General features: G+C 43.7%; 1 protein-coding gene across 1 annotated transcript; it reads left to right on the top strand.

Moving 5' to 3' along the window:
- Nucleotides 1–268: 268 nt before the first annotated feature.
- LOC145396505 (uncharacterized) lies at nt 269–17,424 on the top strand. Its single transcript, XM_080269873.1, has 6 exons — nt 269–444; nt 7,938–8,169; nt 9,458–13,066; nt 13,285–13,399; nt 16,676–16,919; nt 17,391–17,424. The coding sequence occupies exons 1-6, from the start codon at nt 269–271 to the stop codon at nt 17,422–17,424; spliced, it is 4,410 nt and encodes a 1,469-aa protein (XP_080125999.1).
- Nucleotides 17,425–18,161: the final 737 nt, after the last annotated feature.

The raw sequence follows: 18,161 nt of genomic DNA, 5'->3' as shown, positions 1-18,161 counted from the left end.
GATATGGTCAAACTTAAGACAAGGCACCCAGATGTATTAACACAATTCAAGACCGGAAACTTCATTTTACAAGAGCCAAACAAGATATTCCCCTCAGTTTCAATCAATCAGGCACATGACCAAAACAATGTCATTATCAATGGCAACGGAGGTGCCGTTGGTTTAATGGACAAACCATGTGCCCTTCAGCACTGGATGGTAGCTGGTCCAGAAGTTGCCAAAGCCATAGAAGACTTTCATATTGGACTCTAATACAAACAAATGCACAATGACATGTCACCATGACCAGGTAGCCACTGTTCAGGTTTCATTCGTCAAAGATGTATACTCCCTTGTCAGTGTAATGGAAGAGCTTGGCAACCCCTTTGAAGAAGAAAGCCTGGATCTCATCGTTCTGGATATAAAGGAAGTTGCAGATTTAGTGGTATCGAGAAACTCAGAAAGGTTAAGGAGAATGGGTACATGAGTTTGAAACCCTCACGAGAGTACCTGACAGAACTTACTAAACCAATTCAAGATGTCATTCCTTGAAACAAACTGAAGGTCTTTCCAAACACCAAGAAAAAGATTGCAGGAAAATGCAGACAGCGACTGGTCTCTTCGAAGAATGATGCTGGACACTCCTCACGTTTGTATATTGGTTGCCAAACATGAGATGGAAATCTTGAAGAATTCTTCAGCCATGAGAACCAAGTATACCCACCAGCATTGTCTGATGGTGGAAGGCTCCATCTTGGTGCTAAGTGTGACCTCCTTGGCTGCTTAGAAGATCTTTCTGAGGCCCAGTCTATTACTCCTTTTGTAATCTGCGTCATTCTTGATGGGGCAGCCATCATTCAGATGTTAAAGCTAGCTGCTACCAAGACATTTGATGAATATGTATTTTGAATATTCATAACATGTCCCTCTACAGAGCTGATGAATGCATCACACCTTGAGGTTGTGTGGGACGTATATAATGAGGATTCTCTTAAAGGCAAAGCTAGAATGAAATGTGAGACAGGAACACGGAGACGAGTGATAACCACACCACCAATGACTTGAAAATGGCAAAGCTTCCTTCGAGTGGATGACAACAAGACAGATCTGTTCACATTTTTGTCAGGTGCTAGCACTGAGTGGTTCAATGAAGAGGGCAAGCATCTTGTCATCACTGATTCAGAGGCAGTTCCCAATTAAGCGACCACTTGAAACTGATATCACTTGCTCCATGTAATTATGAGGAAGCAGACAGTCGCATGTTGCATGCATCTCATGCTGCAAACCATGGTCACCATGCAGTCCTGATCTGGATTGTCGAAATAGATTTAGTGGTGTTGACCGTTTCTTTGATACAGAAGTTGCAGACAAATGATGAGCTATGGTTGGCATTTGGGACCGAAAAAAAATTCAGGTACTTAGCAGCCCATGTAATTGCATCTGGGCTTGGACTAGAGAAAGCCCAGACATTGGTCATGTTTCACGCACTGACAGTGTCCCCTGATTTTCTGGGCATGGGAAGAAAATTTTTTGGGCAATCTGGTCTGCTTTCCCAGGATTGAAAGATGCACTACTGAGGGTATCAGTGGCCCCAACAAGGCTCTCAGATGACATTCTAATGTAAATTGAAAGGTTTGTTATCCTCTTTGTATGACAGTAGGAGCACTACTGATGACAAACAGAGTATGGAAAAAGTTGTTTGCTAGTAAAACAGTGTACAATTGATTCCACCAACAAAGGCAGCTAGAACAGCATGTCAAGAGGGCAATCTACCAAGGAGGTTATATTTGGGGGCAGATGCTGGAACCAAAACTCAAATTTCCATCACCCACCGATTGAGGATGGACCAAATCTGATGACGGCCTGTAGTACCCACTCTGGACAATTCTACCAAATGCAGCAATTACTTACAAGGAACTGGTGTCCTGTAAATACGAAAAGGATTATATGAAACGATGCATATGTAAAAAGGTTGCATTTGCATGCATGGCCTTATGTGTGTTTGCAGGAGGGTGTTTTGATCATTGGCACTGGATCTGTTAGAGCCAAAGTAAAATCTCTAAACATTCTTTTTTAGAGTATTTACCCCAATTAAGAACCTGTTGAACTTTCTCTTTTTTATATCATATGCTTACTATAATTGGAGAGGAGCGGATCTGATAATACAGCAAAATAAATTTACTTGTACTTACAAAAGATTAATGAAGATGAACTCTTGACCAAGAAAACATGAGTAAATAAAATTGTCAGTTTATGTTTAGCTTTGAAGCATTTTTTTTTGTTTTAGCCAAAATAAAGCACTTGAACTATTACTGTTAAGTTTATTGTGTTATGTGACTAAAAAAAATATTGGTCTAGACACAAAAAATGTCTAAATTTGTGAAAAATAGGTTTAAGGTTGGGGCCATTTTGAAAAAAATGGCTACCATGATCAGAGTGATGGGCTTACTTATTGTTCCAATATCCAGATTTGTTCAGAATCATTTCAGTTATATCTGTGCCAAATTTCATGTTTGTTTGTTTTTTTAATCACAAAATGAAATATCTCAGCTAATCCACCTCACTACAGCAAATGAATCCTTATTGGAAGTGTGTTCAAGAAAAAACATGGATCAAATGACTAAAAACAGGATCATGGGGGAAATAGGTTCGTGCGAGAAAATAGGGAAGGTACAAATGGGATTGGGTGTTTTCTTATGGAGTGAAATCACATACTCAGGGAAAAAAGTCCATGGAGAAAATTGCTTGGATTGGGAAAACATAACCTTAGTAAGAAAAATGATTATGAGGAAAATACCTGCAGTCAAGTAATGTAAGATTTATCCAAGTTGGCCATTAGATTCAGGGCAAAATTTGGTCCAGGGAGATATGGACAGTACATCCATGGGGAAAAAAGTTAATAGGGAAAATACGTCAATCGGGAAAATATATCCATGAGGGGAAAATAGGTGCATGGTGAAAATAGGTTCCTGAGGGAAATGGATCCATAGGCACTATGAAAAAAAAAAAAAGTCAATGCTCGAAGAAGTCCGAGAAGGGAGAATCGATGGGTGAGGGGTGACCCATAGTGGATACAGCCAGATATAGACGTATGAGCCAGTTTTTATCTCACAGCACATTAGTTCGCTCTTTCCATCTTCCTCCCGCAATATTGTATCACTTTCCTATTGCTATGTCACCACCCACAGGCCACAATTCTGGCTGGATACTCATTCTTTCAGGATAAGAAGTAGCACTCCTTGTTGCAAATAGATTCTCTCTCATTTGCTTATCATTCTTTTTTATCTGCTTACCAGTACATGCTTAAATTTTCTCTCATACAACTTCTACATTTCTTTATCTGATGAAACCAGACGATTCTTTTGTTCAAGATTATTTTTACACACTGGCTATAGTTCTTCGTCCATGCTCCCCAAATGAAGGATAAAATGATTGAATAATTTATGAATTAATCGACAATCGAAGTTGTTCAATTAATGTCTGCCCAGTCAATGACCATTTGGTGGTTGGTGTTGGAGGATGAGAAGAGAGGCCACGAGATGGTGTGAGAAGATTGGGGACAGGTTATTTTAACGGCAGTTGCTGGGGAAGCTGAGGTCAGGAATGACGTCTTTTGAGGAGGTCAAAGTAGGGGACAGTTTGGGAGAGGGCCATAAGAGACTAAAAATGTATTGTGGAGAACTGAGGGAAAGTAGAGTGTGAATCGGTAGGGTGGAGAAATAAGGAAAGGAATAAAGTGGACAGTCAAATATAAGAAGACAATGAATGATGGAAGAAGACTGCACAGAGAACAGATGATCCTGAGGAAAAAGTTGAGAAATGGAACTGGCTGGAGAAGTAAAGTTTAGTTGGTTTAAGTGTAAAAAGCATACGAGTTGATATGAAATGCAGGTTAAGGGTAAAAAAGAGAAAAGGAGAGGAAGAGTTAGAGAAGAAAGAGGGTTGATTGAGGGTACAATAAGAGAAAAGGAGAGCAAGAGTTAAAGAAAAGGGGTTGATAAAACTGAAGGAAAGATGAATGGAAGGAAAATAGTACTGAAAGTAAGCAGAAAGGAAATGGGGTTGTGAAGAAGGGAGGGTGTTTTGAAAAGTGTAGCGACACCATTCGCAAAAGAAGGAAAAGGAGGAATGAAGGTTAAGTGAGAGGAGTTGGGTGGAAGAGGAGTAAATGTGAGAGACGAAAAGGATGGTTCAGGTGGTGGAGATTTGTGTATGAGTGGGTGAGTGGATGAAGTTATAGGGAGGACATTGGTAATAGGAATGATAGGAAGTAGGAAATGTATAAGAGTGGACGCAACCGGGAAGAACGGATGGAAGAGGGGAAAGGTGAGGATGTGATGGATGTGGGCGTAGTGAATGAGATCATGATAGGTTGGCAGAGGGAGCAAAGTGAGTTGAATACTGACATGAAAACACATTGTAAAAATTTTTGATGAGAGGATGAAAACCTCAGAGTATGAGTTGCTCAATATTTATGCCTGAACATGATGTGACTCATTGCGGGAGTAATCCAGTTATCGTACAGCTGCCGAAATGAGGGCATATGGTTGTTAATGGCGCATAGTGTGAGGATAGGAGGACTGGTGCTGGCTGTAGTGCTTAGTCATTTGTTGGGTACCTAGGAAGGTTTTTTTTATATTTCGGTGGAATTTTTTTTTTTTTTTTTTTCCATGTCATCGTCAGCAACATAATGCATGTTTTATAAACTACATTCAATGGAATTTTCTCTTTGGAAAAATATAAATGTTAATTTTCGTTCTTTGTAGAAGAGATATGTAGCTCACACCAGAAAAACTCATGACTGAATTATCATGACTGTAATTAATGAGGATGAGTAAAATTTTTGTTTCTCTGAACATGGTGAGATTTTATTCATTCATTTGGTTATCCTGTTCAATTGCCGTGAGTGCTTTTGTCGTGTATGGAGTACTGTACAAGTGATTAATAATAAGTGACAAATGTTCAGAGCCTAGATTAGTTTTATTTCTGTTTTTGCTGTTTGGTGTGATATGTTCAAACAATTCACATGTTCGATGAGTTTCAGTTATTTCAGATGGTAAAAGTCAACCCCACATATACTTTTTGGTATGTAGGCGTAGAGGACCGACTTACGTTCGTAGTAGGATTTAAAACTGTTGAAATGGAGTGTACACACACACACTGTTATGAGGGTGTATATTTCGGTGCACTCTTAGCTCTTAATTAATCACTAGAAGGGATAAGGTAAAGCTTACAAGAAAACTAATTTAACTTTACTGTACACTATAGCATACACAACCAAAGAAGAAACCAGGGTTCGGATTACAAAAGGAGGATTCATATAGGCCTCAGAACACAAAATAAAATAAGTTATTTCTTGTATAACCAGAATACACTCAGTGGAGGCTAAGTACTCACAGAGCTCGAGGAAACGTGGAGACTTCAATGGTTTAATCCAGATGTAATTCACACACTAGTGCAAATGGAGGAGTGAACCAAAAATAGGAAATGGTGCACAAACAGTGTGTTTTGTATTTAACGTCACGTATTGAGTAATGTTGGAGAAAAGTGCAAGTCAATGTGACAAAACTGTACTGTGACTGGAAATGTAAACAAATGTATACAAATGACAAAATGTGCACAAGAAGGTGTGTACAGAAAATGAGACAAAATGTGTGTACAAAAAGGTGTGTACAAAATGAGACGAAAATGTGTGTACAAAAAGGTGTGTACAAAATGAGACGAAAATGTGTGTACAAAAAGGTGTGTACAAAATGAGACATAATGTGTCTCTTCACATTTTCCTTGAGCTTATAAAGCAGACTTACTCCGCCTCTCTCAGCTAATTAACCACCAGGCTGTCTTATGGAATATCAACAGCCACTCACCAAGTACAGAGGCACCTGCTACCAAGGGGAGCCAATGGCAAAGTTACACAAATTATCCAAACCACTGACGTGCCATTAAGAAGGCAGAGCAAAAGTTATTAGGCTTCTATTGACAAATACTCTGTTTTAGCTCCTTCCACACTATAAGTTACACCCACAGTTCAAGGACAAGAGGGATTTTCTGCGTAATTTGTGAGAAAAAAAACTGGTGTGTTATCAGTCGAGTTGACCGCTGAGTAAACACAGCTAGGGACCAGGGTCACCCTTACAACCCGTAAAACTGATAAGGAAAAGATTTACTGTTCTTAATGGCTCGCCTGTCTCCTTATGTAGTTATCACTTATCTTCTATTTCACTCATTCGCTACTGGGGTAACTACGCCAGTAGCACCTCCCTTCCTGAGGGAAGAAATTTCCCAAGGGGTCCCCCCATGGGCAGCCACCTTGTCGTGGTGGGGGGGCTTGCATGCCCCTGTGATCCCACAAGCCTGCCCACGGATGTAATGACATCTGGCAGGGCCTCCCATGCAGGTAGGGTTGTGGGTGAGGGGTCTGACAAAGCGCTGTCCGAAATGAAGGTTACCCATACGGGTCATTGGTGCTGCCCACCAGAGGGATCGCCTTGGTGCTGTCCTGAGTTGGTTGGTTGGGTGTCTGGCTGGGAGGTGTTGGGGAAGGGGGTCTTTGCACTGGTAGGTGCTAACTTTTGTATCACAGGGTGTCCTTTTTGGGTCACCCTCTGGGAACAAGGTACCCCATTCCCATCAGACTGCGCTCGGTCCCCTTACTCCCTGGTAGGCGGTTTTCCTTGCTCCTGTGCCATTTTATCTCACTAATGTATATATGGATACATCAGACACTTCTTTAACCACTCGTGTGGTCGATGACCAGCTGCACGAGTTGGCATCACCTGGTCATTCTCTTGGTGATGACCCTGTACCCTCCGGGTCATCTGCCAAAACTGCAAATTCACATGTTCCTTCTATCGAGCTGTTACCTGGTGTCTATGAAAAATTCTTATACAAAATATATAGTCCTCAAAATGGATGATGGTACTTCCTTCCGGAACCTGAACTGTTTTCAGACTCATAGTGGTCAAGTTACGGCATGTGGATTTACCCCCAAAGTTTCTTTGCAGGGTGATGGTTCTCTATTGTTAGAAGCCAGGAATGAAGTTTCACGCATCCAGTCTCTAACTATGGTTGCCCGTTATCCTGTATTTGCCTCTCATCACTTGGTCCTAAATCAGTCCCGAGGGGTTGTGTATTATCGTGACCATCTCATATCCTGATTCTTCCCTCTTAGAGGGCCTGGCTCCTCAGGGTGTTGTAACAATACAGAGAATCATGAAGAAAGTTGATGGGGTTTTAACCCTCACGCCCACTCTTATCTTGACATTTGAACACCTTACTTTGCCGGAGGTTATCATTGCTGTGTGGTGGAAGTTTAAGGTTAAACCTTATGTTCCTCGACCTACTGTAGAAGATGCTATTATTGTCAAAGATTTGGTCATGTTCGCCATTCTTGCAGTCGGGAATTGTCTGGCCTTCCTGAAGTCGGCGGAAATTGTGATGGAATTTCTCATGTATGGATGAGTGTTCTCAACCCCCTAAATGTCTGAACTGTGGAGGAGTGCATGCAGTCTCCTCAAGGGATGGCGAAGTATACAAGTATGAATATGAGATTATTTCTGTCCAAACGAGGGAGAAAATTTCCTTTTCTGAGGCAAAGGCCAGGGTAAGGGAACGGTTCATTCGCCCTGGGGTTACCTTTGCTGCTGCTTTGTCTCGCCCTAAGGCTGCTCGGCAGGTGCCCCTGCCATCACACAATGCCCCATCAAATTCTCGGGGTTTTATTTCCCAGCCTTCTCAGCCGGGGGGTTCCACTGAGGGAGTGCAGCCTGGAAGTGGCTGTGCTTCTTCCGGGGAGGTGCCTCCTGTCTCTGGGGGTGTCCCCTCTGCGGTGGTCCTTCCAGCATCTGGGAGTGCCTCCCCCATCCCAGTTCTTCCGGTTCTTCGTGTGACAAACACCTGTGTCGATGCTACACCTTGCTTTGACACATCCAAAACTCCCAGTGTCCTTCCTGTGCAAGGCAAGTGTCGCGTGGCTCCTCAGAGTGCTCAGAGAGCGAAATACTGCTGCCAAAGATCTCTGCAGTGGCGCTCACTACTCCTCCTCCTCGGGACGCTCAGAGGTCGGGTCGAGTTCAGGTTGGGGATGGCGTCTCGCTGACGACCCAGTCACTACCAGATAGTGGTGGTACTCAGGTCGTTGATGCACCTGCTCAGCTACATGAGGCCATGCTCTCTCAGGATTCTGGTACTGTGGGATGCGGTACTGATTGTGCTCCTTCTCGTGGTGGCACTCCCTGCTCTGTTCCGGCTAGAGAAGCTTGCAGTCCCCCTGCCAAACCATCTCTTGCTCCGCCACAGAAGAAGACAGTTGTCCTGCCCTCTTCCTCCTCCTCCAGGTTATCTTCAGTTTGGAGGCACACTGTACAGCATAACAGCCAGGCAGTCCCTTTCTAAGGGCAGTTCTAAGCAGCAATCTATATCTGGTTGCTTGTCGGGGGCAAGGTGTCACAGCCAGCGTGTGACTGTTGGATATGTAGATTCATTTTCATGCATCAATGTTTCATTAGTTCTCGAGTCGGTATTAAAGTTAAGTTCATTTTCCCAATAGGAGGTGAGGAGGGATTTCACCAGCTTCGAGTCGGCAGTCACCTGGCAGCCCTGCCCTTGCTCGGACTAACCACCACCGCCACGAGTGTCTAGTGCAGCTGTATACCGTTCCGTGTGATTCTACTTTGGAATCGAGTGCAATTGAATTTATTTGAGAAATTGTTGCAGTGCTGTGAATCAGTGATGATTTCAATTTATTTAGTAAGTTAATGGCTGCGGTCAGTGAGGAACAGAAAGGTTACGGTCAGTGGCGGGAAGGTGTGTGGTGGTCCGAGCCTGGGCCGTGCTTCAGTGACTCCCGACTCAATCATTCCTTCATTATTAACTTTAACTTAACGTTAATATACAAATTTATTTGATATTCTTGTAATCTGCATTTAAGACGCTGTTTCTGCTTAAGTATACTGACTTGTAATAAGAATAACGAACTTTGAGGTTATTGATTGTCTGAGGTACCTTTAACAATGGCAGAGGTGAAGTGCTTGTTTGAAGTTACCCGACATTAAAGACAAGTAATTTATTTGTTTGTAAATATTGTGAATATTTGTTTAGAATATATAGATATGAAAACTTTACTTTGTTTGATGATACCTGTGTTTGCCTGGTCAGTAAGGATTTAGTGTGCAATGATGCAAAGAACCTTATAAAACTCTATTGATAATATTTCTGGGGAGCATATTAATGCTCGGTTAAGAGTTTTATGACAATTTGGCGACCGTGACAGGACCAGGCTTACGCAGGTATTATTTGGGTTATTCTAATTTAGTATTTGTTATTTACTATGTCTACAAAAGAATTATTAGATTTAGGTCGTGAATTAGGTTATGAGGGTGATCAACTACACGCGTTTATACGTGAAGAACAAGCACGTGAACGTGAAGATCGACAACGTGAACGTGAAGATCGACAACGTGAACGTGATGATCGACAGCGTGAACATGAGGCACGTGAACGAGAAATTGCACAAGCAAAAGAAATCCAGGAGCGTGAGGAGCGCGAACGTGAATGGCAGAAACAGGAACGTGAACATCAGGAACGCGAACGTGAGCGGGAACGTAAACATGAACGTGAAGAACGTGAACGAGAGGCCAGTGAACGTGAAAAGGATAGACAATTCCAGCTCGAGCATGCTAGACTACAGGCAATGAATAGGCATGACTCTATTGTTAATACAGCACCACCTGGTGTTCGAGCGAAAGGTCCGCAGTTACCAGTGTTCGATGATGAAAACGACGATATAGATGCCTATCTGCGCCGGTTTGAGTTGTTTGCGAAGACTGCCGGTTGGCCAAAAGAATCATGGGCGGTCCTTATGGGTTCATACTTAAAAGGAATTGCCTTAGAAGTGTACTCTCGTTTAGGTCAAGATGAGGTGGGGGATTATGAGAAGGTTAAAAAGGCATTACTGCTTCGGTTTGAATGTACAGAGGAAGGTTTTAGACAGAAGTTTCGTTCAGCTCGTCCACAGCGTGGTGAAAATGTGGCTCAGTACTTAACTCGCCTGCGTAACTTCCTTAACCGGTGGATTGAACTATCGGAGCACTGTGAAAAGACTTATGAGAGTGTAACGAACTTATTTATCTCGGAGCAATTTCTGAAAATGTGTGGTAAACCTTTACAAATGTATATTCGTGAGAAAATGCCTCTTTCTTTCGATGACATGAGAGAGAAGGCAGAGAGGTATGCCACCGCCCATGGAGGATTGTACCAGAACGCCCGGACCAATAGCCAGCACACCCACAAAGGTCAGGAAGCAACCAAGGACGATGGAGACTTCAAACGAGCAGGAAGGTCTGCTTACACTACAACTTTTGGTAAGGGGGTGCAATGTTATAAGTGCAACAAAGTTGGCCATAAATCCTATGATTGCCCTACCAAATCAAGATATAATGATAGTAAAGAGAAAAAGAGGGATGTATGTGCGCATGCAGAAGTATTGGGCTGTGGACATGTTGTAGAGGTGGTGAGTGCACTAGCAGCCATGCCAACTACACGAGGTACTATGTGTGGTAAGGAGGTGGAGGTACTACGAGACACAGGCTGTAGTACAGTGGTAGTGAGGAAAAGCTTAGTACCACGGGAGTGCTTAACAGGGAAACATTGTTTAGTTAAGCTGATAGACTCCCAAGTGTGCAAGTATCCCTTAGCTGAAATCACCATAGTCTCCCCTTACTATTCTGGTAGAGCTGTCGCTGTGTGCATGGAGACTCCTATATATGACCTCATAATTGGCAACATTGCAGATGCTACACCGCTCGTTGATAATGATCCTTTTAAGGAAAAGGTTGTCAGTGCTGTGGTGACCAGGGCAGCAGTGAAGCACACCTCCCGACCACGACAGACACTACGAAGTTTTGACCTAACAGACCAGCTACGGATGACTCCAGCCGACATGAAGAAGGCACAGGAAGAGGACGTCACCCTGAAGCGATGGTTTGAGAAGGCCCAGGATGGAAAGTGGTTAGACAAGAAGGGTAAGGCAAAGGTAATTATGGAAAATGGACTATTATATAAGATATATTATGGTGATGAACGAGAATTCAAACAACTAGTCTTGCCCGCTAAAGTAAGAAGTGCAGTAATGAAAGTAGGACACGAATGCATGTTTGGAGGACATCTTGGGGCTAGTAAGACTTTAGGAAGACTTCAGCAAGATTTTACCTGGCCAGGAATGGGAGAAGATGTTCGTCGACACTGTCAGTCATGTGATATATGCCAAAAGACTATACCTAAGGGTAAGGTTGGGAAAGTACCATTAGGAGAAGTACCCATTATTGATATACCGTTCAAGCGTGTGGCCGTAGATATTATAGGACCCATACAGCCTAGGAGTGAGAACGGGAACAAATATATTTTAACACTGGTAGACTATGCTACCCGTTATCCTGAAGCCACAGCATTACCCAACATCGATACTGAACAAGTAGCAGAGGCCCTAATGACCATGTTTTCCAGAGTGGGAGTGCCTGAAGAACTGGTTTCAGATAGAGGGTCGCAGTTCACCTCAGGAATGATGGATGAGGTTCGACGTCTACTGTCGATCAAGCACCTTCCTACGACACCATACCACGCAATGGGAAACGGCCTGGTGGAAAAATTCAACGGGACCGTGAAGAGTATGCTCAAGAAGATGTGTGCCGAACAGCCCTCATCCTGGGACAGGTACCTGCCGGCAGTGTTATTCGCGTACCGTGAGGCGCCCCAGGTAACCCTTGGTTTCTCACCCTTTGAACTGTTATATGGAAGGACAGTCAGGGGACCAACCAGTATTCTGAGGGAACTGTGGGATAGAGAAAAGGAGGGAGAAGTTCGCACCACATATCAATATGTTTTTGAATTGAGGGAGAAGTTAGAAGAAACTTGCCAGCTTGCTCATGAGAACTTAAGGAAGTCACAAGCCAGATATAAGTACTACTATGACAAGAAAGCTAAAGATAAGAAATTTAAGGTAGGAGATCAGGTATTGCTCTTATTGCCAACTGCCCACAACAAACTCTTATTGCAGTGGAGAGGACCTTACAAAGTTGTGGCACTGAAGGGTGGAATGGATTACATAATTACCATAAATGGCAAGAGCAAGACATTTCATGCTAACATGTTGAAGAGGTATGTCTCTAGGCCTGATGATTCCAAGGTCAGTGCAGCGGTGTGTTCTGCAGCTGTAGTGGAATGTGAGGAGGATGCCGACCTACACAAGCTGATACTACCGAGCCTGGATAGGAAGGAAACTTGGAAGAACGTGCACATCAGCCAGGACCTGACTTCAAATCGACAGCAGGAAGTAAATGACTTATTACTTAAATATGATGACGTAATGTCTGATATACCTGGCCGAACGTCAGTCATTGAGCATCAGATCAACTTGACTAATGAAGAAGTAGTCCGTTCAAAACCCTATAAGATACCTTATGCATTAAGAGCTGAAGTCAAACAAGAAATAGATGATATGTTAAAGATGAAGATAATTGAACCATCTAACTCCCCATACTCCACTCCCATGGTTGTTGTTAAGAAACCTGATAACTCTAACAGAATTTGCCTTGACTTCAGGAAATTAAACAACCTTACTGTGTTTGACAGTGAACCAATGACTGACCCAGATCAGATATTTGCAAGTATTGGTGGTAATAACTTTTTCAGCAAGATCGATCTCAGTCATGGTTATTGGCAGGTACCCTTAGAGGAGGGAAGTAAACAGTATACCGCCTTCCCCACAGATAAGGGTCTGTTTCAGTTCACTGTATTAGCCTTTGGATTAGTTAATGCCCCAGCAACTTTTAACAAGTTAATGCGTTCAGTATTTAAGGGTGTTTCTGGGGTTCATCACTATTTGGATGACATTCTAATTGTGTCTAAGACCTGGAATGAACATCTGCAGATACTTGGGAATGTACTGGATAGACTTCAAAAGGCAGGATTAACGGCAAGACCTACTAAGTGCCACCTTGGTATGCACAAATTAGATTATCTGGGACACACAACTAGTGGAGAGACCATGTGGCCAATGGCTGATAAGGTGGAGAAGATAGTCAACGCGCCTGTACCCACCACTAAGAAAGGACTGAGGTCATTTTTGGGGTTAAGTGGCTACTACAGAAAATTCATCCCGCACTACGCAACCATAGCATCTCCTTTGACTGAACTAACCAAGAAGACTCAACCGAATAAGCTCGAGTGGAGAGAAGAACATGACTATGCTTTCAGGCGCTTAAAAACCATATTTCCACAAAACCTGTTCTTGTTCTCCCCAACCTACAGCAGGAGTTTGTGTTACGCACCGACGCCTCAGGCAGTGGTCTTGGAGCCATACTACTGCAGGAGCGGGATGGACGGATGTGGCCAGTCGCGTATGCCAGTCGCAAGCTGCAGCCACGTGAGAGGAATTATGCCGTCATAGAAAGGGAATGTTTAGCGTTAGTCTGGGGTGTTCAGAAGTTTTCAGTATATCTTTATGGTAGGCAATTCATTCTTGAGACTGATCACAAGCCCCTTTCCTACTTACAGACTTCTAAGACTTTAAATGGCAGACTAATGAGATGGGCTCTGATATTGCAGCCATATGTCATGAACATAAGATTTATTAAAGGATCTGATAATGTAGGAGCTGACTACCTTAGTAGATTAGGAGAATAATGGTGTTGATATATACTTTGCATATTAATTTTCCGGGTGATATTCATTCATGTTGAAATAATTTACTTTAAGAGGAATTGTAATTTGTATGGGTTAATATTAATTGGTACAACACCTGTAATTAGATATATCATGACTATAAATTGATAAGAAAATATATTTTCTTACTTAACGGGGGAGGTTTGTCACAGCCAGCGTGTGACTGTTGGATATGTAGATTCATTTTCATGCATCAATGTTTCATTAGTTCTCGAGTCGGTATTAAAGTTAAGTTCATTTTCCCAATAGGAGGTGAGGAGGGATTTCACCAGCTTCGAGTCGGCAGTCACCTGGCAGCCCTGCCCTTGCTCGGACTAACCACCACCGCCACGAGTGTCTAGTGCAGCTGTATACCGTTCCGTGTGATTCTACTTTGGAATCGAGTGCAATTGAATTTATTTGAGAAATTGTTGCAGTGCTGTGAATCAGTGATGATTTCAATTTATTTAGTAAGTTAATGGCTGCGGTCAGTGAGGAACAGAAAGGTTACGGTCGGTGGCGGGAAGGTGTGTGGTGGTCCGAGCCTGGGCCGTGCTTCAGTGACTCCCGACTCAATCATTCCTTCATTATTAACTTTAACTTAACGTTAATATACAAATTTATTTGATATTCTTGTAATCTGCATTTAAGACGCTGTTTCTGCTTAAGTATACTGACTTGTAATAAGAATAACGAACTTTGAGGTTATTGATTGTCTGAGGTACCTTTAACAATGGCAGAGGTGAAGTGCTTGTTTGAAGTTACCCGACATTAAAGACAAGTAATTTATTTGTTTGTAAATATTGTGAATATTTGTTTAGAATATATAGATATGAAAACTTTACTTTGTTTGATGATACCTGTGTTTGCCTGGTCAGTAAGGATTTAGTGTGCAATGATGCAAAGAACCTTATAAAACTCTATTGATAATATTTCTGGGGAGCATATTAATGCTCGGTTAAGAGTTTTATGACACAAGGTTGTCTCACCCCTCACCCTGATTCTTCCTTCGCTGTAGATACTATCGCATTCTCAGCCAGTATACTACAATGGAATTGTCGAGGGCTGCATGGGAATAGGGAGGAGCTGCGGACCCTCCTGGCTTATGCCACTTTGTGCGTGTGTCTCCAGAAAACTCTCGCAAGGTTTGCCACTCCTCATGCACCACGTGGGTACAATGCTTTTTATTCAGCGCCAACCCAGGGTCCTGTTGGTGGTAGTCCTGTTCTGATGAGGGCTGACATCTCTCATTGGCCAGTCCACCTCCAGTCTGACCTTCAGTGTGTTGCTGTGTGGTTGTATGCCCACCGCTGGTATACAGTTTGTTCCATTTATTTACCACCCAACACAGCAGTCAGTAGGATGGAACCTGAGAACCTGCTTGGGTCAGTTACCTACGCCCTTTCTTCTCTTGGGGGACTTTAATGGTCACCACCCTCTGTGGGGTGACTGTCTTGTTAACTAACATGGGAGTTTGTTGGCATCCTTATTGGAGGATGGTGATCTTGCCCTCTTCAATACTGGGGCATTTACACATTTTCACCCCCAAACGGGTTCATTTACTGCAATCAACCTTACTGTCTGCTCTCCAGATTGTCTTCTTGACTTTACATGGGAGGTTATGGAGGATCTCCATGGAAGTGATCACTTTCCCATCCTCCTTACTGCAGCAGTATCTAATCCCTGTTCCCATCTACCGAAGTGGAGATTGGACAAGGCACTACTGATCCATTTTCTCTTCTCTGATTTCTGTTCATGTCTCAGATTAAGACTTTCCACATATTGATGAGGCTGTTTCATTGTTTACCTCCGTTCTGCATTCTGCTGCCCTTCATGCTGTTCCTAAAACCTCTGGCACATACCGCTACCGACCTGTCCCATGGTGGAATGAGGATTGCAGTGTTCCTGTACGTGGGAAGAAGTCAGCTTTCTCCTGTTATCATAGATACACGACAGAGCATTATCTTGTTGAGTTCAGAAGGGCACGGGCTAAGGCTCTTCGGGTATTCAAGCAAGCTAGGAGGGACTCTTGGATGGCTTATGTGTCATCTACAAACTCAAAGACACCAGTGTCTCAGGTGTGGAAGAAGGTGCAAAAGATCTCAGGAAAATTTATTCAAGGCAGGTCCCCCGTGCTGATGTCTAATGGTGAGCCTGTTGGTGACCCTGTAGCTGTGGCCAATATTTTTGCATCCGCCTTTGCAGCGGTCAGTCATAGGGATACTAGCTCACCAATTTTTGCCAGGCAACGGGAGGTAGAGGAGGCAAGGGTACTGGACTTCCATTCAGGGAATGTGGAGTCCTACAACCTCCCTTTCTCTTGTTGCGAACTCCAATCTGCCCTTTCCCACTGCCGCAACACCTCACCAGGGCCAGATGATATTCCCTACACAATGCTTCGATGCCTGGATGATGATCCACTATCCTTTCTCCTCAGCCTTTTTATTAGAATCTGGAGGGAATCTTCTCTTCCTACCTCTTGGCATGAGGCCATTGTTCTGCCATTCCAGAAGCCGGGGAAGGCAGGTTACAGTCCCCTGGAGTATCAGCCGATTGCCTTAACGTCCTGCATGTGCAAATTATTTGAGAAAATGATCAACATGCGCCTAATGTATTTTCTAGAAAGGAATGAATGTCTTTCTCAGTGTCAATCTGGTTTTCGAAAATGTCGCTCAACAACAGATGCACTTGTCCATATTGAGGCTGCAGCATATGTTGCTTTTGCTAGACAGCAGCATCTGGTGTGCATTTTCTTTGATCTAGAAAAGGCATATGATACTACATGGCAGTTTGGTATCTTCCAACAACTCCACTCTTTTGGTTTACGTGGCAGGCTACCCTATTTATGTTAAATTTTCTACTTGACCATTCATTCAGAGTTAGGGTAGGTGTCATCCTGTCTCCTTCATACCCTCAGGAGGAAGGAGTGCCTCAGGGAAGAGTCCTCAGTGTGACCCTTTTTGCAATAGCATTGGACAGTAATGTGTCTCTGTTCCAGAAGGGATGTCGACCTCACTGTATGTTGATGATTTGGCTCTATGGTATGCAGCTTCCCGAATGTCCATGGCTGAATGTCGCATGCAGCTCGCTCTGGACAGGGTCTCTCAGTGGGCCACAGTGCACGACTTCCGTTTCTCCAAAATAAAGATGGTGGCCCTGCATTTCTGCCCCTTGAGAGGAATTCACCCTGACCCAGATCTCCAGTTATATGGACACAGGATGCAATGTGTTGATGAAACAAGGTTTCTTGGACTTGTCTTTGATAGGAGACTGACGAGGGTACCTCATATCCATTCATTACGACTCTCATGCCTCCATGCCCTGTCCCTCCTAAGGACCCTGACTCACTTGTCTTGGGGAGCTGACAGAACCATCCTGCTCCGACTTTACCGTGCCTTAGTTAGGAGCAAATTGGACTATGGATGTGTGGTGTACTCCTCTGCTACTGAGACACGAATGCAGCCACTAAAATAATTCTGTCCATCATGCTGGGATTTGTCTGTCAACTGGGGCTTTCCGGCCCTCCCAGATTGAAAGCCTGTTGGTTGATGCAAACAAACCACCGCTGGATCTCCACCGGCAGTCCTTAATGGTGCAGTGTTGGCACCGCCTTCACTGTCTTCCAGCTTCACTAAGTTGTATGGCTGTCTCTGAGGTCGGTCTCTCCCTTTTTATGACACTCATCCTCGCTATCCACACCCGTGTGGGTACAGAGTGAAGGCTGCCATGGGGGAGTTCGATGTCTAGTCCTCTCCTGTTTGCCCTGTGCGTGTCCCTTGAGTGTCTCCCTGGCTTCTTCCAGAGGTACAACCATGTAATTACTTCCCTGAGAGGAAGGCCTCTCTTTCCTCACAGGCTCCTTTGTCTTATGTTTTAGAACATGCCTCTGCTCACAATGATTCGATCCTCATATATACTGATGGCTCTAAATCCAGTGTGGGAACAGGCTTGGGTGTCATTTTTTGGTGATTTTAGTCATGGTGGGAGTCTCCCTCCTTCTGCATCTGTTTTTACTATTGAACTTACTGCCATTTTAGTTGCAGTTGAACTGATTTTTAGCTTTCCTCCAGCTTCTTTTACCATTATTAATGACTCAGCCAGAGCCCTACAAGCCTTGTCTCGTGGCTTCCCCTCACATCCCCTAGTCTTGTCTGTCTTGGAGTGACTCTTCTTATCATGTGGGCAAGGATACTCTGAAAAACTGTGTTGGGTCCCTGTATATGTGGGGGTCATGGTCAATGAGCGTGCTGACTCTTTGGCAAGAGCTGCTGCCTCTCGCCCTTCCCCTCCTCAATACCGTGTACCATCCGAGGATTTATGTGCAGCCACTGTAGAGGCTGTCCGTTTCTGATGGCAGAGTAGGTGGGATGCAGCAGGGGCGAACAAACTCTGCAGCATTCATAGGAATCTGGGTGATGGGGGTATGTGGGACTGTCCTGACAGTGGAAAACAGCTTTGGCCCATCTCCGGATCGGCCATACTAG

The sequence above is a fragment of the Coenobita brevimanus genome, chromosome 38, assembly GCF_032717465.1.
Source record: "Coenobita brevimanus isolate Jiangsu-jjx chromosome 38, ASM3271746v2, whole genome shotgun sequence".
NCBI classification, from domain to species: Eukaryota; Metazoa; Arthropoda; class Malacostraca; order Decapoda; family Coenobitidae; genus Coenobita; species Coenobita brevimanus.
This window is presented reverse-complemented; position numbering and strand designations above follow the sequence as displayed.

What these genes read in the sequence shown, in the direction of transcription:
- LOC145396505 (XM_080269873.1), top strand. Translation starts at nt 269, where the DNA reads ATGACATGTCACCATGACCAGGTAGCCACTGTTCAGGTTTCATTCGTC. An exon ending in TCTCTCAGGATTCTGGTACT is followed by an intron (nt 8,170 to 9,457) that starts GTGGGATGCGGT and finishes GATGATCGACAG; the next exon opens with CGTGAACATGAGGCACGTGA. An exon ending in CAATGTGTTGATGAAACAAG is followed by an intron (nt 16,920 to 17,390) that starts GTTTCTTGGACT and finishes GTGTGGGTACAG; the next exon opens with AGTGAAGGCTGCCATGGGGG.